This window comes from Mustela putorius, unplaced genomic scaffold (assembly GCF_011764305.1).
Source record: "Mustela putorius furo isolate JIRA1106 unplaced genomic scaffold, ASM1176430v1.1 tig00000765_pilon_pilon_pilon, whole genome shotgun sequence".
NCBI classification, from domain to species: Eukaryota; Metazoa; Chordata; class Mammalia; order Carnivora; family Mustelidae; genus Mustela; species Mustela putorius.
Window position 1 is genome coordinate 8621653 of NW_025421470.1, and position 20783 is coordinate 8642435.

The following is a 20783-nucleotide window of genomic DNA, read 5'->3' on the forward strand; positions in this document are numbered from 1 at the left end:
CACTTTATCAGGAGCGTAATTCCATTTTTTAAAAATCCTGTCTAAACTTTTCTGTAGGAAAATCAAAGGTAACATTTCCATTTGTATTATGGCACGGCCCTCACTTCAGAGAAAAATACACTTTGGGAACCAGAAAAAATTGCACAAAGGTTAGGGGCAACCTGAAAAGCTCTCGGTGGAAAACACTTAAGTCCTCTAGGGTAATAAAAAAATATGTGCAGACTTAATTACAAGTATTTACACTTCAAAACAGAATCATGAGTGAGCTGTTCAGCCGTTCTGTAAGAATGATTCTCAGGCATTTCAAAAGGTGTGGTAAGTGTGCCCACAGTACTTGTGAGCACACCTGAATGCATAGGATACAGTAAAGATCATGGTTCTTCCGTCTGTCACCTGTCGTATCTATAAAACGAAAGTGTTTCCACTCTGAAAGCTATACAACCACAGGATTGAGCAAATATATTTATTGTCTCACATCAAGTAGACTTTAAGTACTACTGATTTCACTCATTTGTTCGACAACTTGTCCTAAAATTTCATCAACCACATCAACGTCATAATTCACTTGCTGAAGATCGAGATCAGGTACAATCATGGCCAACAGCTGTCCTACGTTAACTCGAAGAGATCGAAGTTTGAGGCTGCAAATACAAATATTACGTCTATTAGATGAACATTATAACACAGTTTAACAATTCAGGTGGGGCCTAAAATTTAAGTGAAACATGAATTCACTTACTTTAATAATCCATTAATACCTTGGTAAGTAGATAAAACTAGTGGCTCTGTTTGGTTCTAACTAATACAATTTTAACTTGCTATTAGAGAAACCATGGACTGGTAAAATACATATATTACAAGGTGTTATTTGTTTTTTGTTTTTTGTTTTAATTATTTATTTATCAGAGAGAGGGGGAGAGAGCGAGCACAGGCAGACAGAATGGCAGGCAGAGGCAGAGGGAGAAGCAGGCTCCCTGCCGAGCAAGGAGCCCGATGTGGGACTCGATCCCAGGACGCTGGGATCATGACCTGAGCCGAAGGCAGCTGCTTAACCAACTGAGCCACCCAGGTGTCCCACAAGGTGTTATTTGTAATACAAAATATTGTCACCTGGAAAACAGCAGTGATATAGTAGTGAGATCACTGGTCTCAGAACAAGAACGCATCTCCCCATATTTCAGCTTTTTTAGGAAAATAAAAACTGAATCGTTCTCTAAAACATGTTCTATGAGATAGCCACCCTTGTGTGAAAGAGAAATGGTTCTGTGATCAACTAAACTTACAAAATTTTGGGCTAAATAACATTAAACAGTTTTTTAAAATCAAGACTTCTCTGATCCTTCTGGGACACCTGGGTTGCCCAATCAGTTAAGTGAGTGCCTTCAGCTCAGGTCATGATCCCAGGGTCCCGGCATCAGGCCCCATATGGGGCTCCCTGCTCAGCAGAAAGCTTGCTTCTCCCTCTGCCTGTCGCTCTGCCTACTTGTGCTCTTTCGGTCAAATAAATAAAAACATTAAAAAAAAAAGTCTTCTCTGAACCTTTCATATGCTAAAGTTCACTGATGATCCATTTTACTATGCATTTATAGGGAATGATGCTTTACTGAAAACACTGGGAATCCCTGGATTAGATGTGATCATTATCATTCCTTCCAAATTTATATACATGTACTGAATAGATCAACATCCTAGACTTTATTTATTTTTTTTTTTTAAATGGGCTCCACGCTAAGCTAGTTGGGACCCAAACTCTCAACCCTGAGATCAAGACCAGAGCTGAGATCAAATGTTGGATGTTCAACCAACTGAACCACCCAGGCACCCCCAACACCCTACACCTTTTGAAGGCCTACAATTATTCAGTAGCCTTTGCCTCAAAGATTGAGTGAAACATGGAAACTGCATGTTAGTTGCTCTTATTCTGCCCCTCTCCCAAATATAAGCAGCCCACGTTTAGCTTAGTAATGATTTAAGGCAAAAATGTCTGAAGAAGCAAGATGCTCATCCCTAAGTCGACAATGCACAGTAACGTGATATGTTCCGTGAGCCTGGATGGTTAAGACTGCACTGGCCCCTGGATAAAGTTTTACATCATTCCCACTCCAGCCATTTTTTGTCCAAGCTTCCTCATTCATCTTTGACCAGAGGCCCATGGTTCAAACATTTCTCTGCTTTGCTTTCCAGAAGTTGTTAGCCATCCTATATCCTTACCAAGAACACCCCTTTTGTTGTAACCACAACCTGCTATCTATATTAAAAGTACACAAAAGACTAGTATGACCCAATAATCCTCTTACATATCCTTTCCTTTAAGTCTTTTGATTGTCCCTGGCTAATTTCTCCTATCTACTGAACCTACCACAGTTTCTTTTTAATGTACAGAACAGCACTGTCCAAGAGAAATACTGCGAGTGGGTGCCTGGGTGGCTCTGTGGGTTAAAGCCTCTGCCTTCAGCTCAGGTCAGATCTCAAGGTCCTGGGATCAAGCCCTGCATCAGGCTCTCTGCTCAGTGGGGAGCCTGCTTCCCCCTCTCTCTCTGCCTGCCTCTCTGCCTACTTGTGATCTTGCTCTGTGTGTCAAATAAATAAATAAAACCTTTAAAAAAAATACTGGGAGTTCCATACGCAATTTAAAATGTTCACAGAGCTAGAGTAAAAAGCAAAATACAGCTATAAATTTAATTGCAGTTATATATTTAACCCAATGTAACTAAAATATTTTATCGCAAAATCAAAATACATTATTAATGTGAGGTATTCTACACATTCTTTTTCTTCCTTAGGCTTCAAAATTATTATTTTTTATATTTAAAGCACATCTCAATTCAGACTAGCTAGATTTCAAGGGTCACTAAGCCACATATTCCTGTACTATTTTGGAAAGCACAAGTTTGAAAGATTAGTTAAAGTAAATAAATAAATAATCATCGGTTACCCAAAGGTCGGTGTGGCAAGAGAATTATCTGAGACTGTTTAAATTTCCGATTTAATAAGCTGCAGTGTAGGCCAAGGATTTGCGTTTCTACAAGCACCACAGATGCTTGTGGTTCCCATTTTGAGAAAAACCATTTGGGATTTTCTTCTGACATTTGCCTTCTAGGCTTTTACATACTGATCTACCCCATTTCCATGAAGAAATTTATTGAGATCCTTCAAAAACTTCACTTAAAAAACAAGATAATAATATAATTGATGTCAAGTGAGGATGGCAGGAGATTATTTCCTCAACAACAGTGCCTTTTAGGTCGGAAGTCATACTGTATGAGCAGGAAGAGTTGTCCAGGTTTGGCCTTTAATGACTGCTTTCCGATGCTAAGTCATCAACACACCATGAGCACCATCATGGCCTCCCACCTGAACATCTGCCTCTCTGACACTTCAAACTGAAGCAACACCCCAAGCCCATTTTCTATCTTCCTGAGATAGGGAAATAATTTTCTTACTTTCACAGAAGAACTTCTTCCTAGTAATCACCTGTACAATGGCAATTTCTAGTAATTTTCTGATTACCTAAAAGTTAACATTGGGGATGGCATGTAGTAAAATGAGAACAGAAAACCATGAAGAAATGGCAAGTACACAAGTAAAAGAAATCCAAGAGAAAATGTAAGTTTCATGAAATAGTCCCTTATCTTCTAGTCATGGCCAAATTCAACACCTTCTTTGATATCTAACTCAATTTCCACTTTTCCCAAACAGCATTCCAAACCGCTCTAACTGATCAAATGCTTCATTCTTTCCAAATTCCTACTTCACTTAAGTTGAACCTACGCTGTTCATTCCTTGAAGAGAAGGGTCGTGTTCTTTTTTTTTTTTTTTTTTTTTTTTTTTAAAGATTTTATTTATTTATTTGACAGAGAGAAATCACAAGTAGATGGAGAGGCAGGCAGAGAGAGAGAGGGAAGCAGGCTCCCTGCCGAGCAGAGAGCCGGATGTGGGGCTCGATCCCAGGACCCTGGGATCATGACCCGAGCCGAAGGCAGCGGCTTAACCCACTGAGCCACCCAGGCGCCCCGGGTCGTGTTCTTTTGATAGAACGGTAACTGTCTGAGGTGTGCTAGTAAGCATCACGCTAACCAGAAGGTAGCCCCAGGGTCGTGCCTCGTGTAATATTACCTTTCCCCATCAGTGTAATTTACAGACTCCTCAATGTTACTTGAAGTTGAAACATCTGCTCCTAACTGTTGATTTGTAGATTTTAATTGTTCAATTTCAGTTTTCAGTTCTTCACATTGTGAACGGATTTGTGATTTTTCCATTTCCAATAATTCAACCTGACAAAAAAAAATTCATAACTGTAAAATTAAACTTGAAACTTAAAAATACTAATAAAAGTAAAACTTAAAAATACCAATGCTAAAATTAAACTTAAAAATACTAATGCCGAAGTACAAATTTAAGCTAGGAAATGTAGCTAGATGAAAATCACCATCAAAAAAGGGCAAAAAACCCACCCACAATAGCTTTCTATAAACAAAGCTTCATTTGAGTTTCATCTCCAACTCTTGTCACATTTAGAGAATACAAAATGTTAATTACCACTTGACTGAAAACAAATGGTACCTAAAAACTGGAAAACCAAGATAAAAATGCCTGAATTATGTCAACATCAAAGTGACTTTCATTTCTTGCATACTCACCAGCTCTAAGTTAGAACCGAAAGCGCCTATCGATTTTTGCATATTTGGTCATCTAACTCTAAGCCAATACACCAAGATGTTTGAATGAGCTTCCAGGAAGAAGGGGCAGTACAGCACCAGCCTATCATTTTCAAATTCTTTAGCAGAAAAACCTTCTTTCAAACACTACATTAATACGATACATAAAATATATGCTTCTTAAAGGAACTCTCCAAATTTGAATGGAGGGTACATGCAGAGGCTCCTGACATCTACCATTTTTCTCCTCCTTCCTCAGAAGAACCCCTGAATAAAGACCGTACTTCCAAAGCACCCATCAGCCAGGTGACTAAGTTCTGACAGGTAGAATGTCAGCAACTTCTAGGAAACGCACCCCTCCTCTTTCCTGCTGCTCAGAACACAGATATATGAGGACTGGACCCAGAGGCCACCTCTGATCTTAACAGCATGCTGAGAAGCGAAGCAACAAAGTAGAAGCTTGTTGTCTGAGTTACCTGTGGAACTGCCACAGTCCTATGATGTTTTCGGTCATCTGTCAACAGACCTAATCATAATTGAATTGTAACTGAACTGTAAACTAAACTATAAAATGAGGACATCATCCCCTATCTTGTATGATTATTGCAAGGCCTATTAATAATGGATGCCACATTCCCTATATTTAGCAACCGACTGGCTCAATGGGAATGAGAACAGTATTTTGAGCAGGACAATCCTTCATTACACAGCAATTTCCAGTACGCTACAGGAAATGACCATACCTGGTCATCACCCAGTAAGTTCTAGCAATGCCTCTCCTCAACACACATTTCCATGCACCCCCAGGAGGACCACTCCCTAGCCAAGAAGCCACTGGGCAACAGTCAGTACATGGAAATATTAAGTAATTTATTCCAATCTAGCAACTGACTATTCTTTGTGGTTTAAAGACTCCCTGGGACTCCCAGGACTTCCATTATGTGGAATGATACACACCTCACTTTTGTACTGGTCCCTCTCCACAGTGCACTTGTCCAGCTGTCTAAACACGTCATCAAGCTGCACAACCATTTCATCCACTTCACTTCTGCTCTCACTACTGGCACACTGACTGCATTCGGCCTTCACGTGTTGCAAAGCACTACACTGTTTTTTCAGCCTTTCTATTTCCTCCAAAGCTTGCCGATACTGAGATACCACATGGTCCGGACTTTCAGATTTGCCATTAATACTTTCAAGCAAAAATACAGCATCGGTTTCGGTAGATTGATGACAAGTTTCCTTCTTCACGTATTTGTCATTCATTTCCAGTATCCTCTGTTGTAACACTTTGATTTGGTCAGTAAACACATTACACTGTCTTTTATAATTTTCTTTTTCTTGGGTAACTAGAAGCAGTTCATTTCTCAGTTCATTTAACTGGCAACTAGCATCACCTGCAGATTTATCAAAGGTTTCCTGGGTTTCTTGTGTCTTCCCTTCAGCCTCCACACAGGCTGGCGGCATAGCCGCGTCATTTCGTGCGTCTATCTCATCTTCGAGTGCTTCTTCCTTTTTAACAACTACACTCGGGGCTTCTGTCTGGGTGGCTGCAGTAGTTCCCTGATCACACCTGGATGATGAGATGCCCGATGAACCAGTCTGGGCACAAGGTTCCTTCTCAGCCACAGGCTCGACCTGATGACCACTTTGCTCGATGTGACCCTGCTCTGATTTCACTTCAATGTCATGATCTATGGCAGGTTTGGGAGTACTGTTCTCTTCTAAAATGATGACGTCTTCATCATCATCATCTTTGTAAGTTGAATTTTCAAATGCTTGATTACTCAGTCTCCGCGTCTTTGCATTCAAAATGGATGAACGAGTAGAAAGTCTCCGTTTCAGGCTGGAAAAAATTTGATATACAAAATATAAGACCATAAAATATAGAAATGAACAAAATAGATGACCCCAAAGTAATCAATCTTGAAATTTTAAGAAATGTCCACGCTCATTTTAAAAAATGATTACACAGTACTGCTCAATGATTTAATAAAGTAGAGAGGATTTTCTCCTGTACAGCTGAGGAAACAATTAGACTACTTAGCTTGCTGTAAAGCAGCAGCTCTGCATACTGCCGAACTCCCTTTCACTAGATGGCCTCTGGGCTCCTCAAGGTACACATGGCCAAATGAGAATGACCCCCAACCCCAGCCCAGGTCTGCTCCTTGTGTTCCAGCGCCCAGTGAAGGGCTCTGCCATTTCCATTTGCTCATCGTCATTTTTATCAATGCTCAATGATCAGAGTGAGCCACAGACTCAATCAGCATGCCCTATCCTTCCATTCTCCTGGCATTAAAAACCGTCTCATCTTCATCATCGACTGAGTTTTCTGTGAATTTACCACCAATTGGTACTTTCTGCCCCCCGGCAGCGGGTCATCTATACTGGTTTGTTGTTTGGGCCTAGGTGAGAGCTCTCCCCATTTCTTCCATCAGTTCTTCTGTTTCTCTTTACTCCCTCATTATCAAGGGGGCGCAATCTCCAATAGAATCTTGAGAAACAGTACACAGAATGTAAAAAATGTGCAAGGTTACATGATGAAAGATCTTTATTCACATCTCAGTTTTATTGTTGGCTTGGTTTTTATATAGACTTCAAGGTTGAAAATTACTTTCTCCAAACTTTAAAAGCATCATTCCACTGGTATGTACCATTCGGTGTTCCTGCCATTCTAATTCCTGACCTTTTTGAAGGCTAACTTGTGTTTTCCCTCCCTGAAAAATTTTCCCTGGTGTACGAAAATTTCGTGTTTCTTAGAATGGATCTTTTCCCACATATTTTTGCTGTGTATTTTAAGTCATACTATTCCCTCCCCTTTGTTTTCTCTGATCTCCCATTCTGAAACTCCCTTCTTCAGATGTCGACCCTCCTGTACCTTGTCTTTTCCTTTTTCTACCCTCTACCTGCTTATCTTTTCTAAGAAATGTGTTTGTTCCACACCACCCGCCTCCCAGTAAATTCCACAGGGTTTCCTCTACTGCCTTTGTTTCAGTTTGTACACCTAGTGATCTCTGTCTTTACGTTTCAGGGTGAGACCGACTAGAAGCAGTGAGGGCTGGCCATGTGGTGCTCAAACCATCAGCACCACCCAAGGCTTTTCCCCTGGGGGCCCAGTGAGGGAAAGTGGAGGGGGTTCGTCATCATTCAGTACTTGCTTTCCCTTACACCTCCTCTTTCAAACCAGTGGCTCACCCACATCTTCAGCATGTGAAATGTGAAACTGCTCCAGAAGGAAAACATCCTACATTCTTGACAGAGGAGAAGCCACGTCACCAGATTTGGCAGGTTATGAAGAGGTCTAGAGAACTACTCTTCCTTAAACTCTCAAACAAGCCTCCTGTTTTCCGCCTTAAGAAGTACCCAATGAGCACCTGGGTGGCTCAGTGGATTAAGCCACTGCCTTCAGCTCGGGTCATGATCTCAGTGTCCTGGGATCGAGCCCCGCATGGGGCTCTTTGCTCAGCGGGGAGCCTGCTTCTCTCTCTCTCTCTCTCTGCCTGACTCTCTGCCTGCTTGTGATCTCTCTGTCAAATAAATAAATAAAATCTTCCAAAAAAAAATAAGTACCCAATGATTGTGGGGTGCCTGGGTGGCTCCGTGAGTTAAGCCGCTGCCCTCGGCTCAGGTCATGATCTCAGGGTCCTAGGATCGAGTCCCGTATCGGGCTTTCAGCTCAGCAGGGAGCCTGCTTCCCTATCTCTCTCTCTCTGGCTGCCTCTCCATCTACTTGTGATTTCTCTCTGTCAAATTAATAAATAAAACCTTTAAAAAAAAAAAAAAGAAGTACCCAATGATTGTGAGTTTGGTGCATGCAAGGTTTCCATGGAGTTAATCACTTAAGTGGGAACCGCCCTGTTATTTTTCTTATGAGGCTAATTCCTATATGTCTTTCTCAAGACTTAGTTTAGGTACTACCTTTCCACAGTGTTTGGTTTTATTTTTATTGATTGATTGATTGATTGATTGATTGATTTTTAAGACATATATATTATTAAAAAAAAAAACAACTTGTATTTTTCCCAAATTCAAATTTCAAATTCTTTAGGCTTTAAAAATTAATGAAAAATTTTTCTATTTTCTTATTTCACTTGGATGGAATAAATGACTTTAAAGAATAAATTCCAGGGGCACCTTAGGTGGCTCAGGTGGTTAAATGCAGGACTCTGGATTTCGGATCAGGTCATAATCTCAGGGTTGTGAGACTGAGCCCCGCTGCTGGGCTCATGCTCGGTGTGGAGCCTATTTCACATTTTCTCTCTCTCCCCCTCTCACTCTGTACCCCCCTTTAAAAAAAAAAAAGAAGAAATTCCATTATTTTCTATCTGTAAACTTTACAGGTTTTACTTTTTCTTACTTTGTTTGGATCCATCTTTAAGAAGAAAAGCCAAGAGAATTAAGGAGACTATTAAAAAAAAAAATTCACAGTTCTTAGTTAAGTAGCAATCCAGCCCCAAAACATGCCCCTAAAATGTAGGCTACAAACAGCAAACTATTTTAGAACATGTCCTCATATACATATATGTATATATATATATATATGCATAAATGCAGTTATTTCTAATCCTTTTGGAAGTCAAAAATCCCTCTGAGAATTTAATGAAGCCTACAAAACCTCTCAGAAAATCTCATCTTACTATCTCAGCAAACAGTTTTCAATGTTTGTCTTTCAACAAAAAAGACCAAGTGTAGTCAATCTGATCCCCTAGTTACTGACATCATGCTTTCTTTCTTTTTTTTTTTTTTTTGAAGATTTTTACTTATTTATTTGTCAGAGAGAAAGAGAGAGGGAGAACACAAGCAGGCAGAGCAGCAGGCAGAGACAGAGAGAAGCAGGCTCCCGGCTGAGCAAGGAGCCCGATGTAGGACTCGATCCCAGAACCCTAGGATCACGACCTGAGCTGAAGGCAGCAGCTTAACCAACTGAGCCACCCAGGCGCCCCATCATGCTTTCTTCTTCACCTGTATTCATTCTATTCCCTCTGAATGAGCCACCTGCACAGAGCATTGCTTTCAGAGTTTCAGGAACCAAACCAAGTACTACCTCATCCCAAACCTTCCCTGACCATTCCAGTCAAAAGACCAAACTGTTCAATTACTCATACCTTTCTTGCTCCCTTCCTTCTCCATCCACTCATCCAAAACACAGCCTACAACAAGCTAAGAACTCAAGGGTCACACCTGACATTACAGTGTTGTATTATTAGTTGCTTTATGTCTTTCTTAAGATAGTGGTAATTTTAAAATTATAGAATTTGAATTTAGAATTATAGAATTTTCATACTATACAGAATTTCAAAGAGGTAAAAATTCCACAATGAATACAACTGATATTTTAAAAACTGACTTAAATGGGTGGCATGAGTGGGCTGGGTAAGTTTAGATAATAAAAGTAAATTAACTTTTCAGACTTTTTACATATAAACTTAGAAGTATAATACTGCCATAGAAGTGTCAAGTAAAGGCTGAGCTTAATATTCATTCCCCACTGGAAAAACACATTTTAGCCACTGACTTGTTGCTCTCAGGTTCAGACTGGGGTGAACCTCGATGATTATTTATGAGTCTTGTTGCGTAAGTATTTGCCACTTCTGAAAGATGTCCTCTTGGAACGCTTTCCTTCACAGGAGAAAAGCTTTGACCTGATCCGGGGGGTGTCCGAAACAAAAGTTCAGCATTAATCTGTTGCAAGAAAAGAAAATCAAGCTTAAAGGACTTTTTTTAATGTGCCATGCCCCAAAACACAAGGTATTATTTTCCCTTTGCCCCATATCCCAGAAAACAATGAGAGCGATTCTAACCATGTAAATTCTTTAGGCTATACCAGAGGAGAGCCACTAATAGGCCAGTAAGCCAACTCCAACCTGCAAGTAAGTGGAAGGATGTTTTTGCATTTTTAAAGATGTCAACAAAACAACAAAACCAAGAATACACAACAGAGACTGCATGTGGCCCACAAAGTCTAAAATACAAACTATCTGGTCTTTTATGGCAAAATTTACTGACCCTATACTGTACAGGACTTACTGAAATACAATTAAAAACTTGTTTTTCTAAAAGAAACAGAAAATAAAGTCAACAATACTGTTTTAGAGTAAGCCCACTTTTCTTTCTCACCCAGTTCTGTTCTCACCTCCAAACCCTCAGTCTTTGCCGTTAAGAAAACATTTCAGTGTTAACTAAAAGCAAACACACACATCTGCAGTGGACCACAACTTCCTTATACAAGAAGTACAACTGTCTACCCAGATATCCAGAAAAAGTGCCTTAACACCATTAAGCACTAAGAAAGTGCTCAACAAAGAGAAAGAAAAACACGGTAGCTTTGGTCCCATGTAACTCCCCATGGCTCTCCTCTGTGAATTTTTCCTTAACTGCCTATGTGACAATAAGATTCATTTTCTTTATCTCTCTCTCTCTCTCTCTCTCTCTTTTTTTTTTAATAAGGGAGGGTGGCGCAGAGGGAGAGAGAGATGGGGAAAGAGAATTCCAAGCAGGCTCCATGCCTAGCAGAGAGCCTGACATGGGGCTCCATCTCAGAACACTGCAATCATCACCTGAGCCAAAATCAAGAGTTAGACGCTTAACTGAATGGGCCACCCAGGTGCCTGGGTGTTAAGATTCTTAATGCCTGCCTTTTCTCAGATGATGCCCGACTAAATAGTAAACTGAAGTGAGTGAAGTTGTCGGGCTAGGAAGGAAGGCAAGAAGGGGTATAAGAAAAGGAGTATGTGGACTGAATGAACAAAATCACTCAATTTGTTATGTAACTCCTAAGCTTTAAAGCTATTTGTTAAGCTAGCCACCACCCAATATAATACACAGCTATAAAACGCAAGGTTTCATCAGTTACCCGAGGGATCATTTCCGGTTGTCTGATCCTGAATTTCTCCTTATCTCTAAAAGAAAAGAGAAAAAGATGAAAAGTGAACATACTTAAATTTGATTATTATTTTTCAATGTTTTCCAATGATAAACTTGCCATTTCACTAATATGTACACTGAACTTTGCTTCAATTTCATGATCATCGGTGTTAAGCCCACAGGCAGGGAAATACTTTCTCTTACCTCAGTAATGCCCAACATTTGCCTTAAGCTTTCTACCCTGACCAGCATTATTCTCAGACCTTTGAGCAAGAACATCACACAGGCTTCTAACTGGTCTCTTTACTCACGGTCCTGTTGCTGGATTTATCTTCAAAAACCAGGCACTCTAAATCAAAACCACCCAAAAGTTCCCCATGCACCTGGCTTCTATGAGCAGACACTAACCTACAGTTCACCAGGGCTGACTATCCTTCATTAGCCAACTTCCCCCTCCCTCCTCTATTCTCCATTATGCCCATTCATGTATTTGCTCTAAAGCAGAATGAATCTGTTTCCTGTACATTTGCATCTAACCCATCCTCCAAAGCCTATTACACAAATATGCCTCATGAGTTTTCCTGATCCAGATTTCTCTTCCCATCCCCAGAGAGAAGTCATCTCTCCTTATGGGCTTCCCAACAAAATGGATCCTGCCTTCGATGGTATCTGTCAACTTAATGCACGTCTTACCTTCCCTGTTAAGACTATAAGCTCGTATGAGGCAGTACTCATTTATGATTCATCTGTGTGTGGCCCAAAAGACAAACTATTCTGTATGCAAACTATCCTGTGTAGACAGGACAGCGTAAATGGCAGGTGGAAAAAGAGCAGGTATCCACGGTATAAAGTAAAAAAACCAAAAAACAAAAAACTCCCAGTATTATGTATCCACATCAAAATCTTCTTTGGGGTCATAATCTTTTCTGGGTTGTACTAGCTTGATCTTGGAGAAGCATGAACTAAAGCTGTACACCCACCAGCATTAACAATACAGGCATTATTTCCCCTCCAAACATTAATACAACACTCACTTCTTTTTGTAGGTTTTTTCGTAAGTTGGATGCACCAAATCCTCATCTTCAGGTTCTTCTGGAACATCACAATTTCTAGTCAGAAAAATCACATGGGAATAACACGTCACCAGCGCCTGTTCATACATCTTGAACAGTACTTTCTGCCTTTCCAAAAAGGGTACTACCAACTATATGGTACCTGAACTGTGGGTCAGGGTTATTGGAGCAATACCATTTTTCTGGAAGTTGATCTATTCCATCTGGTAATTTTCGCCACTTTAGACAGGAATCACATTGAACCCATGTCTGATCAGGACGTTTCCTGGAACAAAATGATGTAATATTAGTATGAAAACATGGATGCAAAGTACACGTCATTAGATCTTCTATATCATTTTTACCGCAAAATGCCTTTATTATTTAATTCTGTTCCTGAAATGCCTGCAACATAATTATTGTTGTGCAGCAAGTTAAATTTTTTAAAAACAACAGTTCTGGTTACCTTCAAAAGGTTAAAGCCAACAGGCCAATTTAAACAAAGAGACTTAAATGTTTTAACAGCATACTATTCAATTTTGTTTTCTGGTAATAAAAAAGCAACTTAAAGAAAAAAATAAATAAATAATAACATAAAATTTAAAAAAAAAAAAAAGCGACTTAAGATTCCAAAAGCTTTGCTTTGAAATTTATATTAAGTTAGCATTTGCAATTTCCAATCTAGTATATTTATTAGCACAATAAAACACTCACATACAGAAAACAGGCAAGCTGTTATTACTATAATTTAAGCATTTTTAATAATTCTATTACATTTTTAGCCTCTACTAGAGGAGAGCCTCTACTCTCTCCCTGAGGAGAGAGCCCGATGCAGGGCTCGATCCCAGGACCCTGAGATCATGACCTGAGCCGAAGGCAGAGGCTTAACCCACTAAGCCACCCAGGTGCCCTTAAAATTATTTATATATTCTTTTAGTGCTTTATAGTTTTACCATTTGAAAATCACAATGATCCTATGAAGAACTTGGGTATTCATTTAACATTTCATTGACTATAAGACTTCATCTTAATGAACAAATATAATTTTTTATTTTAAATATAAATGTTTTAAATATAAACTTTTAAAAACAAATTTTAAATATAAATTTTAATATAAATTTTTAAAATATAAATTTTTAAAAATGCATTTACATGGTTACATAAATTTTAAACAATCCAGAAATTTGTTTATTTATTCATTTTTAGAAAGGGGGTAGGGGCAGAAGGAGAGGAAAAGAAAGAACCCCAAGCAAGCTCCACACCCAGTGCAGAGTACGACACGGGGCTCAATCTCACAACCCTGAGATCATGACCTGGGCCGAAATCAAGAGTCAGATGGTCAGTCCACTGAGCCAGCCATGTGCTCCAGAAATGTATAAAGTAAATACAAATCCTTGTTTTAGGAGCTTACCACTGTTCATGTTTTAAAACCCTGGTAGAATTTCCTATGCTTGCAGAATTAATGCATGCGTATATGGACACTTAAAAAAATAGGAAATTAATACACTGAATTGCATCTTTTTTGTTCCTAATTATACATCTTGGTCATCTTTCCATCAGTACACAGTTATTATTCATTCATTCACAGAACTGGCACTGTGTGCTATCAAGTTATTGACTGCTCGTAAGGCATATTCTTTGTCTTCTAACTCGAGGAAGTGAGTGCTCCTAATGTTCCCATTTTACAAGTTAAAAAAAAAAAAGGGAAGTTTATAAAAGGCCAAGTAACATGTTCAGTGTCACATCATTATTAAAGCAAAATTAGAATCTAAATTCAGTTCTGGATTTAAAGTCATGACCCTAAGACCAGAGTTTTTCAAACTATGAGATGCAATCCATTAGTGGATCACGAAATCAATTTAATGGGTCAAGACTTGCATTTTTTAAATGAAATAAGTATCAGCATGCAACGTATGGATAAATACTGCTTCGTGAATCTTTTGTGTGTGTGTATTAATGTGTACATTCACTGGCTCATTTCATGGTGTGCTGAGTTATACAATTTAATTCTTATTCTGGCTTAGTTCAAAGTTTGTGTTCCATCACTATACCCTCCAATATCATGTGTTGATATTAGAGTGGGTTGATATTTTTTAATGTACTTACTGAATATCTTCAACTGGCAAATTTAGAGGATATTCTGCATTTTTTTTCACTTTCATTTCATTCCAGTAATCATTCAGCTTTTCTCCTAATGCTGCTATTGTCAGCCTAAAAAAGTAAATTAAAATCAATTTAAGAAAAAAAAAAAGATAAAAGTTCAAACCTTTGTCAAACACAGAGAAAGCACAAATGACTTATTAAGGATCATGTAGACACTACAGGGTAAAGGAAATTGATGACTCCCAAAGGTATAGTTAGTAAAGAATGCTCTAATGGCAATTTTCTACAAGGACACTTTTAAGTTCTCAGAGCAGAGCCAAGATTGTCTTTGAAGATATAAACAGTAATATTTTGTGTCCTCTGTTGAGAAAGTATGTTGCAGACCAATTAGTGGAAGAACCACAGGCATTCTAAATTCCAACTCCATTGACAAACCTATAAGCTTCAATTCAAATTAGAAATCAGACTTTTAGTTTATAAAAGAATGCAATCGGGGCGCCTGGGTGGCTCAGTGGGTTAAAGCCTCTGCCTTCGGCTCGGGTCATGATCCCAGGGTCCTGGGATCGAGCCCCGCATCGGGCTCTCTGCTCAGCCGGGAGCCTGCTTCCTCCTCTCTCTCTGCCTGCCTCTCTGCCTCCTTGTGATTTCTGTCTGTCAAATAAATAAATAAATCCTTAAAAATAAATAAATAAATAAAAGAATGCAATCAACACCAGCAAGTGTATTTTAAAATAGCTTCTGTCCCACAATTAAGACTATCACTCCTTCCTCAATAAGATATTAATAAAAAGCTGATCAGTGGGATCTAAGGCCATACTTAAGCAATCATTCGAGTTAAGCACCTACTGTGACAGAACTATGCACATACAAGGTATAGTCAGTGTAACAGTCTCAATTTAAAATAAAGCTTTCAATCATCAAGACTAGAAATCCTACACTGGCAGATTAATCAGACATTTCTATCCCCACCTATTACTTCCAACTAATTTTTTCGTCACTGTCACGTAACATTTAAGTGTCCAAATCAGAACCAATCTTCCCTTCCAAACGCATCCTCCCTTTTCCAAGTTCTCTTCATCGCCTCTCATCACCACTATTCCTCAGTCCAAAAGACTGCACCCATTTATGCTGGGAATATACCGAAGAGTGAAACTGCAGGGTTACAGGGGTGGGCACGGATATTTGGTTTTACTCAATAAACTAACAGTTGATTTGTATTGATTTTATACCCACCAGCCATGTGCCAGGGCTCCAAATGCTCTATCTTGCCAACATTCTCTTACTCATTTTAAATAATTTTTCATTTTGCCCATTAATGATCAATATTTTTTGCATCTTGTTTTAAAATATGCTTAACTAAGGTTTTGAAAATATTCTTGCTCCCACTTTTTTATCTTACATAGGTCTAAAATCCATCCTGTATCAATTTTTTGCTTCATTTGAAACAAGAGTCATATTATCTATACAAATGGCCAACTGACCCAACATTTTTGGAAAGATGATCATTTTCCCACTATTCTATGATGTAATCTTTGTCATAAATCAGGTCATCAAATATATAAAGTGGGGGGTTATTTCTGGCTTCTCTATTTCACTAGATAGCTTATCCTTTAATACCACACTTAGGGACTGTAGCTTCGTAAGTACTGGTATTAGTAGGTTAAGTTTTCTTGCTTTGTTGTTCTTAATTATCTTAATTACCTTGGGTCTTCTGACTTTCAACATAAAGTTTAGAGTAAGCCTATTAATAGTATCAATACCCACAAAAGCTGGGAGGGATTTTTTTCTTAAATTGGAATTGTATTTAATTATTTTAGAGAAAAACTGACATTTTGTAATATTCAGCCTCCCAATCTTGAACCTGGTATGCCTACTACTTGGGGCTTAAATTTCACTCCACAGTATTTCATAGTTTTTAGTGTACATGCTGCATATTTTATTTACTCCAAAGTACCTGATTTTTTTTGACACTTCATGACTTTTTAAAAATTTCATGTTCTAGTTTCTTGTTGTTGGTAAACAGAAATACTATTGATTTCTGAATACTTCTCATCCAACAATCCTAGAATACATACCACTTAACTTGTTCCTTGTTAATTCTAAATTTGCATATTATTTTGGACTTACTCTATACTTAATACTATCTTATACAGAAATGTTTTATTTCTTCCTTTCTAACCCTTATAACTTTTACTTCTTTTTCTTTATTATATGGTTATTTCCTCAGGAACAACGGTGTATAGTGGAAATCCTTATCTCATTTTCATCCGTAAGGAATCCACTTCGTTGTTTTTGTAAATGCTCTGCATTGCTAATATGCCCTTCTATTCATGATTTTGTAAACGTTCCTTTTTTTTTCTTCTAAATTACAAATGGGTGAGGTGCGGAATTTGCTCAGACTTTGGCTCGGGTCACCATCTCAGGGTCCTGGGATCAAGCCTCTCGGAGCCTGCTTAATATTTTCTCCCTGTCCCTCTGACCCAACCTATCTAATCCCACCCCTGCCCCACTCACTTGTACATGTGCTTTCTCTCAAATAAAAACAATTACAAGTGGGTGTTGTGATTTATCAAGTGCTTTTTCTGTACCTATGTATGAAAATAACTGTAAGATTTTTCCTTTCTAACATCAATGTGATGAACTACATTGATTTTTGAATAATAAAACCATGTCACCTTGGAATATAATCTAATTGGTTTTAATGTATTAATTATCCTTTTTACATATTACTAGATGGCATGTGCTATATTTTAAAATTTTTTGGATCTTGATCATGAGAAACATAAATTCCCTCTTGTAAGAAGTATTCACAAGTTCACTACCAGAGTTACATGCCCTCATAAAACCTTTAATTAAAGATAGTGTAAGACTGGTGCTACTTCCTTCTTAAAATATTTGAATTTAATATGTGGGACGTTTTCTAAAAATTGATTCAATTTTAAAGGAACATGCACATATCATCTAAGATGGTAAAAATTGTTCATGCTATTCCTTTGATGTTCTTGGGTGTGTCTCCTTTTCGTTTTTGATATTGAGGATTTCTGCTTTCTACCCCCCCACATTGTCCTTTTACTAATCTTATCAAAGAACAAACTTCAGGCTTTTTTATTTTGTCAGTTATGAATTTATTGTCTCTCAGCTCCAAATTCAGTCTTCTTTGCTCAGCTTTGTGATTTTTTTTGACACTTGGTCATATAAACATTTATCATCTGGCAGTCCGAGGAATGCTGAACTGGATTAACAGATGAATGGGGACAGCAACGCAAGTGTCCTTCAGGTCCTGGTATGTATGTATGTATGTATTATTATCTGGCTGGAGCCAAATAATAGAGGAGCGCCAGCTGTGCTCTCTAGCAATGCTCTGTCCTCCGGCAGCCCACTACCTCCATCAAGAGACCAGTCCCCGTGTGTCCATATCCTTGGGCAAAGACCGATCTCCTCTATAGAATAGCTCCAGCTCACCCACAGCCTCTGGCAATAGCAGGTCACATCTACAGTCCAGCACTGGCCAGGCCTTCTTTTTCTGGCAAGAAACTTGCAAGCAGTTTTTTCCTATGTTGTCATGACTGCTACAAGAAGATTTGAATCTCTTGACTTGAGGGGCAGGGGGCCCTCTCCTAGTTCCTAGTCTTTTTTCTCAACCTTGAGGGAATAGTCAGTCTTCTGTATCTGTTGGTTCTGGGAACCTACTGTCTTCTTTTACCCCTTCTAGTAATCACCCTCTACTATTCTAGGAAATAATTCCTTGTATTAAATTAACCCTGTTCGGGGCACCTGGGTGGCTCAGTGGGTTAAAGCCTCTGCCTTCAGCTCAGGTCATGATCTTAGGGTCCTGGGATTGAGCCCCGCATCGGGTTCTCTGCTCAGTGGGGAGCCTGCTTCCTCCTCTCTCTCCCTACTTGTGATCTGTCAAATAAATAAATAAAATATTAAAAAAAAAAAAAAGAGAGAGAGAGAAATTATATCCCTGTTCAACTAACAGGAGTAGCCTCTGCCTCAGGAGTCAACTCTTGAGTGTATACTAATTTTCTGTATTATATGCGTTTCCTAATTCATCAGTTTTGCTCTTATCTTTATTATTTTCTTTTTATTTTTTCTTTATTTGAAAAAAGGGCCTGTGACATTATCTTTATCTTTATCACCAATGTTCACATGACATTTGCATTCTACTTCATCATATGTGCTCATTAGGGAAAGTCTGCTTCCTAAATCTACAAGTAAAACTAATGGTCATATTCATTCTGTGACTTCTAACCACTCTTATAAGATCATAGTATTTCTGTCTAAAGTACACAGGACTAAATCCCCTTCAAGTTCCCATCTATAAGCACAAAGTTTCATGATATTACACAATAAATGTTGACACCAATAGAGCAGGAATATCCTCTATTTCTACTATAAATCTCAGAAATACTTCATCAATAAAGATGGGGAGAACATATTTCTACTGGTGATGGGGTAGATTAACTCCTAGGTTGGGAGAAGAGGGCTAAAGGTGTTTTCTAAGCAAGCCTCTCACCTACCAATTTTCTTAAAGTTCTGTAAGATAAAAACATCCACAAGACAGAAAAAAAAAAAAATTCAGCTTAGATGAAAGTATTCCCAAAATAAACTGTAAAAAGCCAGTGACTTTAACAGGTAACATACCTGTACTCATTAGTATAGTCAAAATCTTGTTTATTATGAGTTGGCTTTAGGAAGTTACACTCTATAATTCCTACTACTCCAACACCCATATTGTTCGCCTGAAAAAGAAAATGAAATCAGTGTTTTAAGCATAAGACACAATGCTCAAAATAATTACCTTCCACAAAGACTTATAATTTATATGAAACATTTCTTACATTTTATATCCCTATTCTTAAGAAATTTAAATTGAAAAATAGTGTCTGGTAGGTTTATTTTATTTTTCTAGAAGTTAATTCCTAAATATATTAGAGCCTTCCTCCATAACTACTTCCACTGTTGTCAAATATCCATTTAGACAAGTATTAGCATCCCTAATTTAATACAAAAAAGACCACCTCTATTGGGATGCCTTTCTTAGACAGTGGAAACTACAACTAACTCCTTTCTATATCCACAGTATTTAACAAAGACCGTAGCAAAAAAGTGTGCCAGATTAAAATTAAAATCATTTTTCCAAAGTTACACATCCAGTTGATATCAGAGATGAAGTAAAAACCTAGGACAGTTCAATTCAAGTTATTTTTTAAAAAATGCTCCTAGAGAGCACCTGGGTGGCTCAGGCGGTTAAGCATCTGCTTTCAGCTCAGGTCATGATCCTTTTCATTTTCCTTTTCTTTTTCCTTTCCTTTTTCCCAGGACCCTGGGGTCCTGGGATCGAGTCCCACATCGGGCTCCCTGCTCCACAGGGAGTCTGCCTCTGCCTTTCTCTCTCTCATAAATAAATAACATCTTAAAAACCAACAAACAAAAAAAAATACCGCTACTAGCTAAAATACTGAACTCAAAGTATATGAGTCATATATTCGATTATCTATAGATGATTAACAAGTATTAAGTTCAAAAATATTTTGTTCACAATTATAGCTGAGTCTACAAAAGGAAAAAGTAAAAGAATACTAAAGTGAAATTTTTCAGAAATACAGCTGAAACCATGCAGATCTAATCCCACTATTAAAAACCATCAGTGTTCCTCATCTCATACCATTAATAAACCACGATACCCTCCCAATTCGTAGTTCTGGCTCACCTTCTTTCAAATCTCATCTTGTCTCTCTATGCATATGCCCCAGCAAAGTTAGCTACTGCCTTAATGATGTCACAATCTCTGAAGCCTCTTTCCCTTCCTTTGCAGAGATTTTTCTCTGCCTGGAAAACCCTTGCCAGACTTTTCAACACAGTAACATCAACTAAGACTCATCGCCATCACTGCTGCCTCCAAGAAGCTTTTTCTGATGCTTTCAACTTGTACCACATTTTCCCCTCACCAGAGCTCTGACGGCATGCTCTCTATCTTATCATCTTCTTATTCTGAGTAAATCACACCAGATACCTGAGTCTTATTTAGTAACTGCTTATTGAATCTACAGAATGCAGGGCGCCTGGCTGGCTCAGTGGGTTAAGCCTCTGCCTTCGGCTC

The 20783-nt window shown here is 38.5% G+C and overlaps 1 protein-coding gene across 2 annotated transcripts in view; it reads right to left on the reverse strand.

Moving 5' to 3' along the window:
* Positions 1–449: 449 nt before the first annotated feature.
* Positions 450–20783, reverse strand: part of MORC3 (MORC family CW-type zinc finger 3) — a 42561-nt gene continuing 22227 nt past the window's right edge. For both annotated transcript variants that reach the window (XM_045084520.1, XM_004762138.3), the window contains exons 9-17: positions 19325–19422; positions 14681–14785; positions 12738–12860; positions 12557–12631; positions 11512–11557; positions 10174–10340; positions 5616–6504; positions 4117–4274; positions 450–641 (exon numbers count right to left, since the gene is read on the reverse strand). In XM_045084520.1, coding sequence (XP_044940455.1) covers positions 488–641; positions 4117–4274; positions 5616–6504; positions 10174–10340; positions 11512–11557; positions 12557–12631; positions 12738–12860; positions 14681–14785; positions 19325–19422 — 1815 coding nt within the window. In that variant the 3' untranslated portion in view covers positions 450–487. The remainder of the gene's footprint in view (positions 642–4116; positions 4275–5615; positions 6505–10173; positions 10341–11511; positions 11558–12556; positions 12632–12737; positions 12861–14680; positions 14786–19324; positions 19423–20783) is intronic.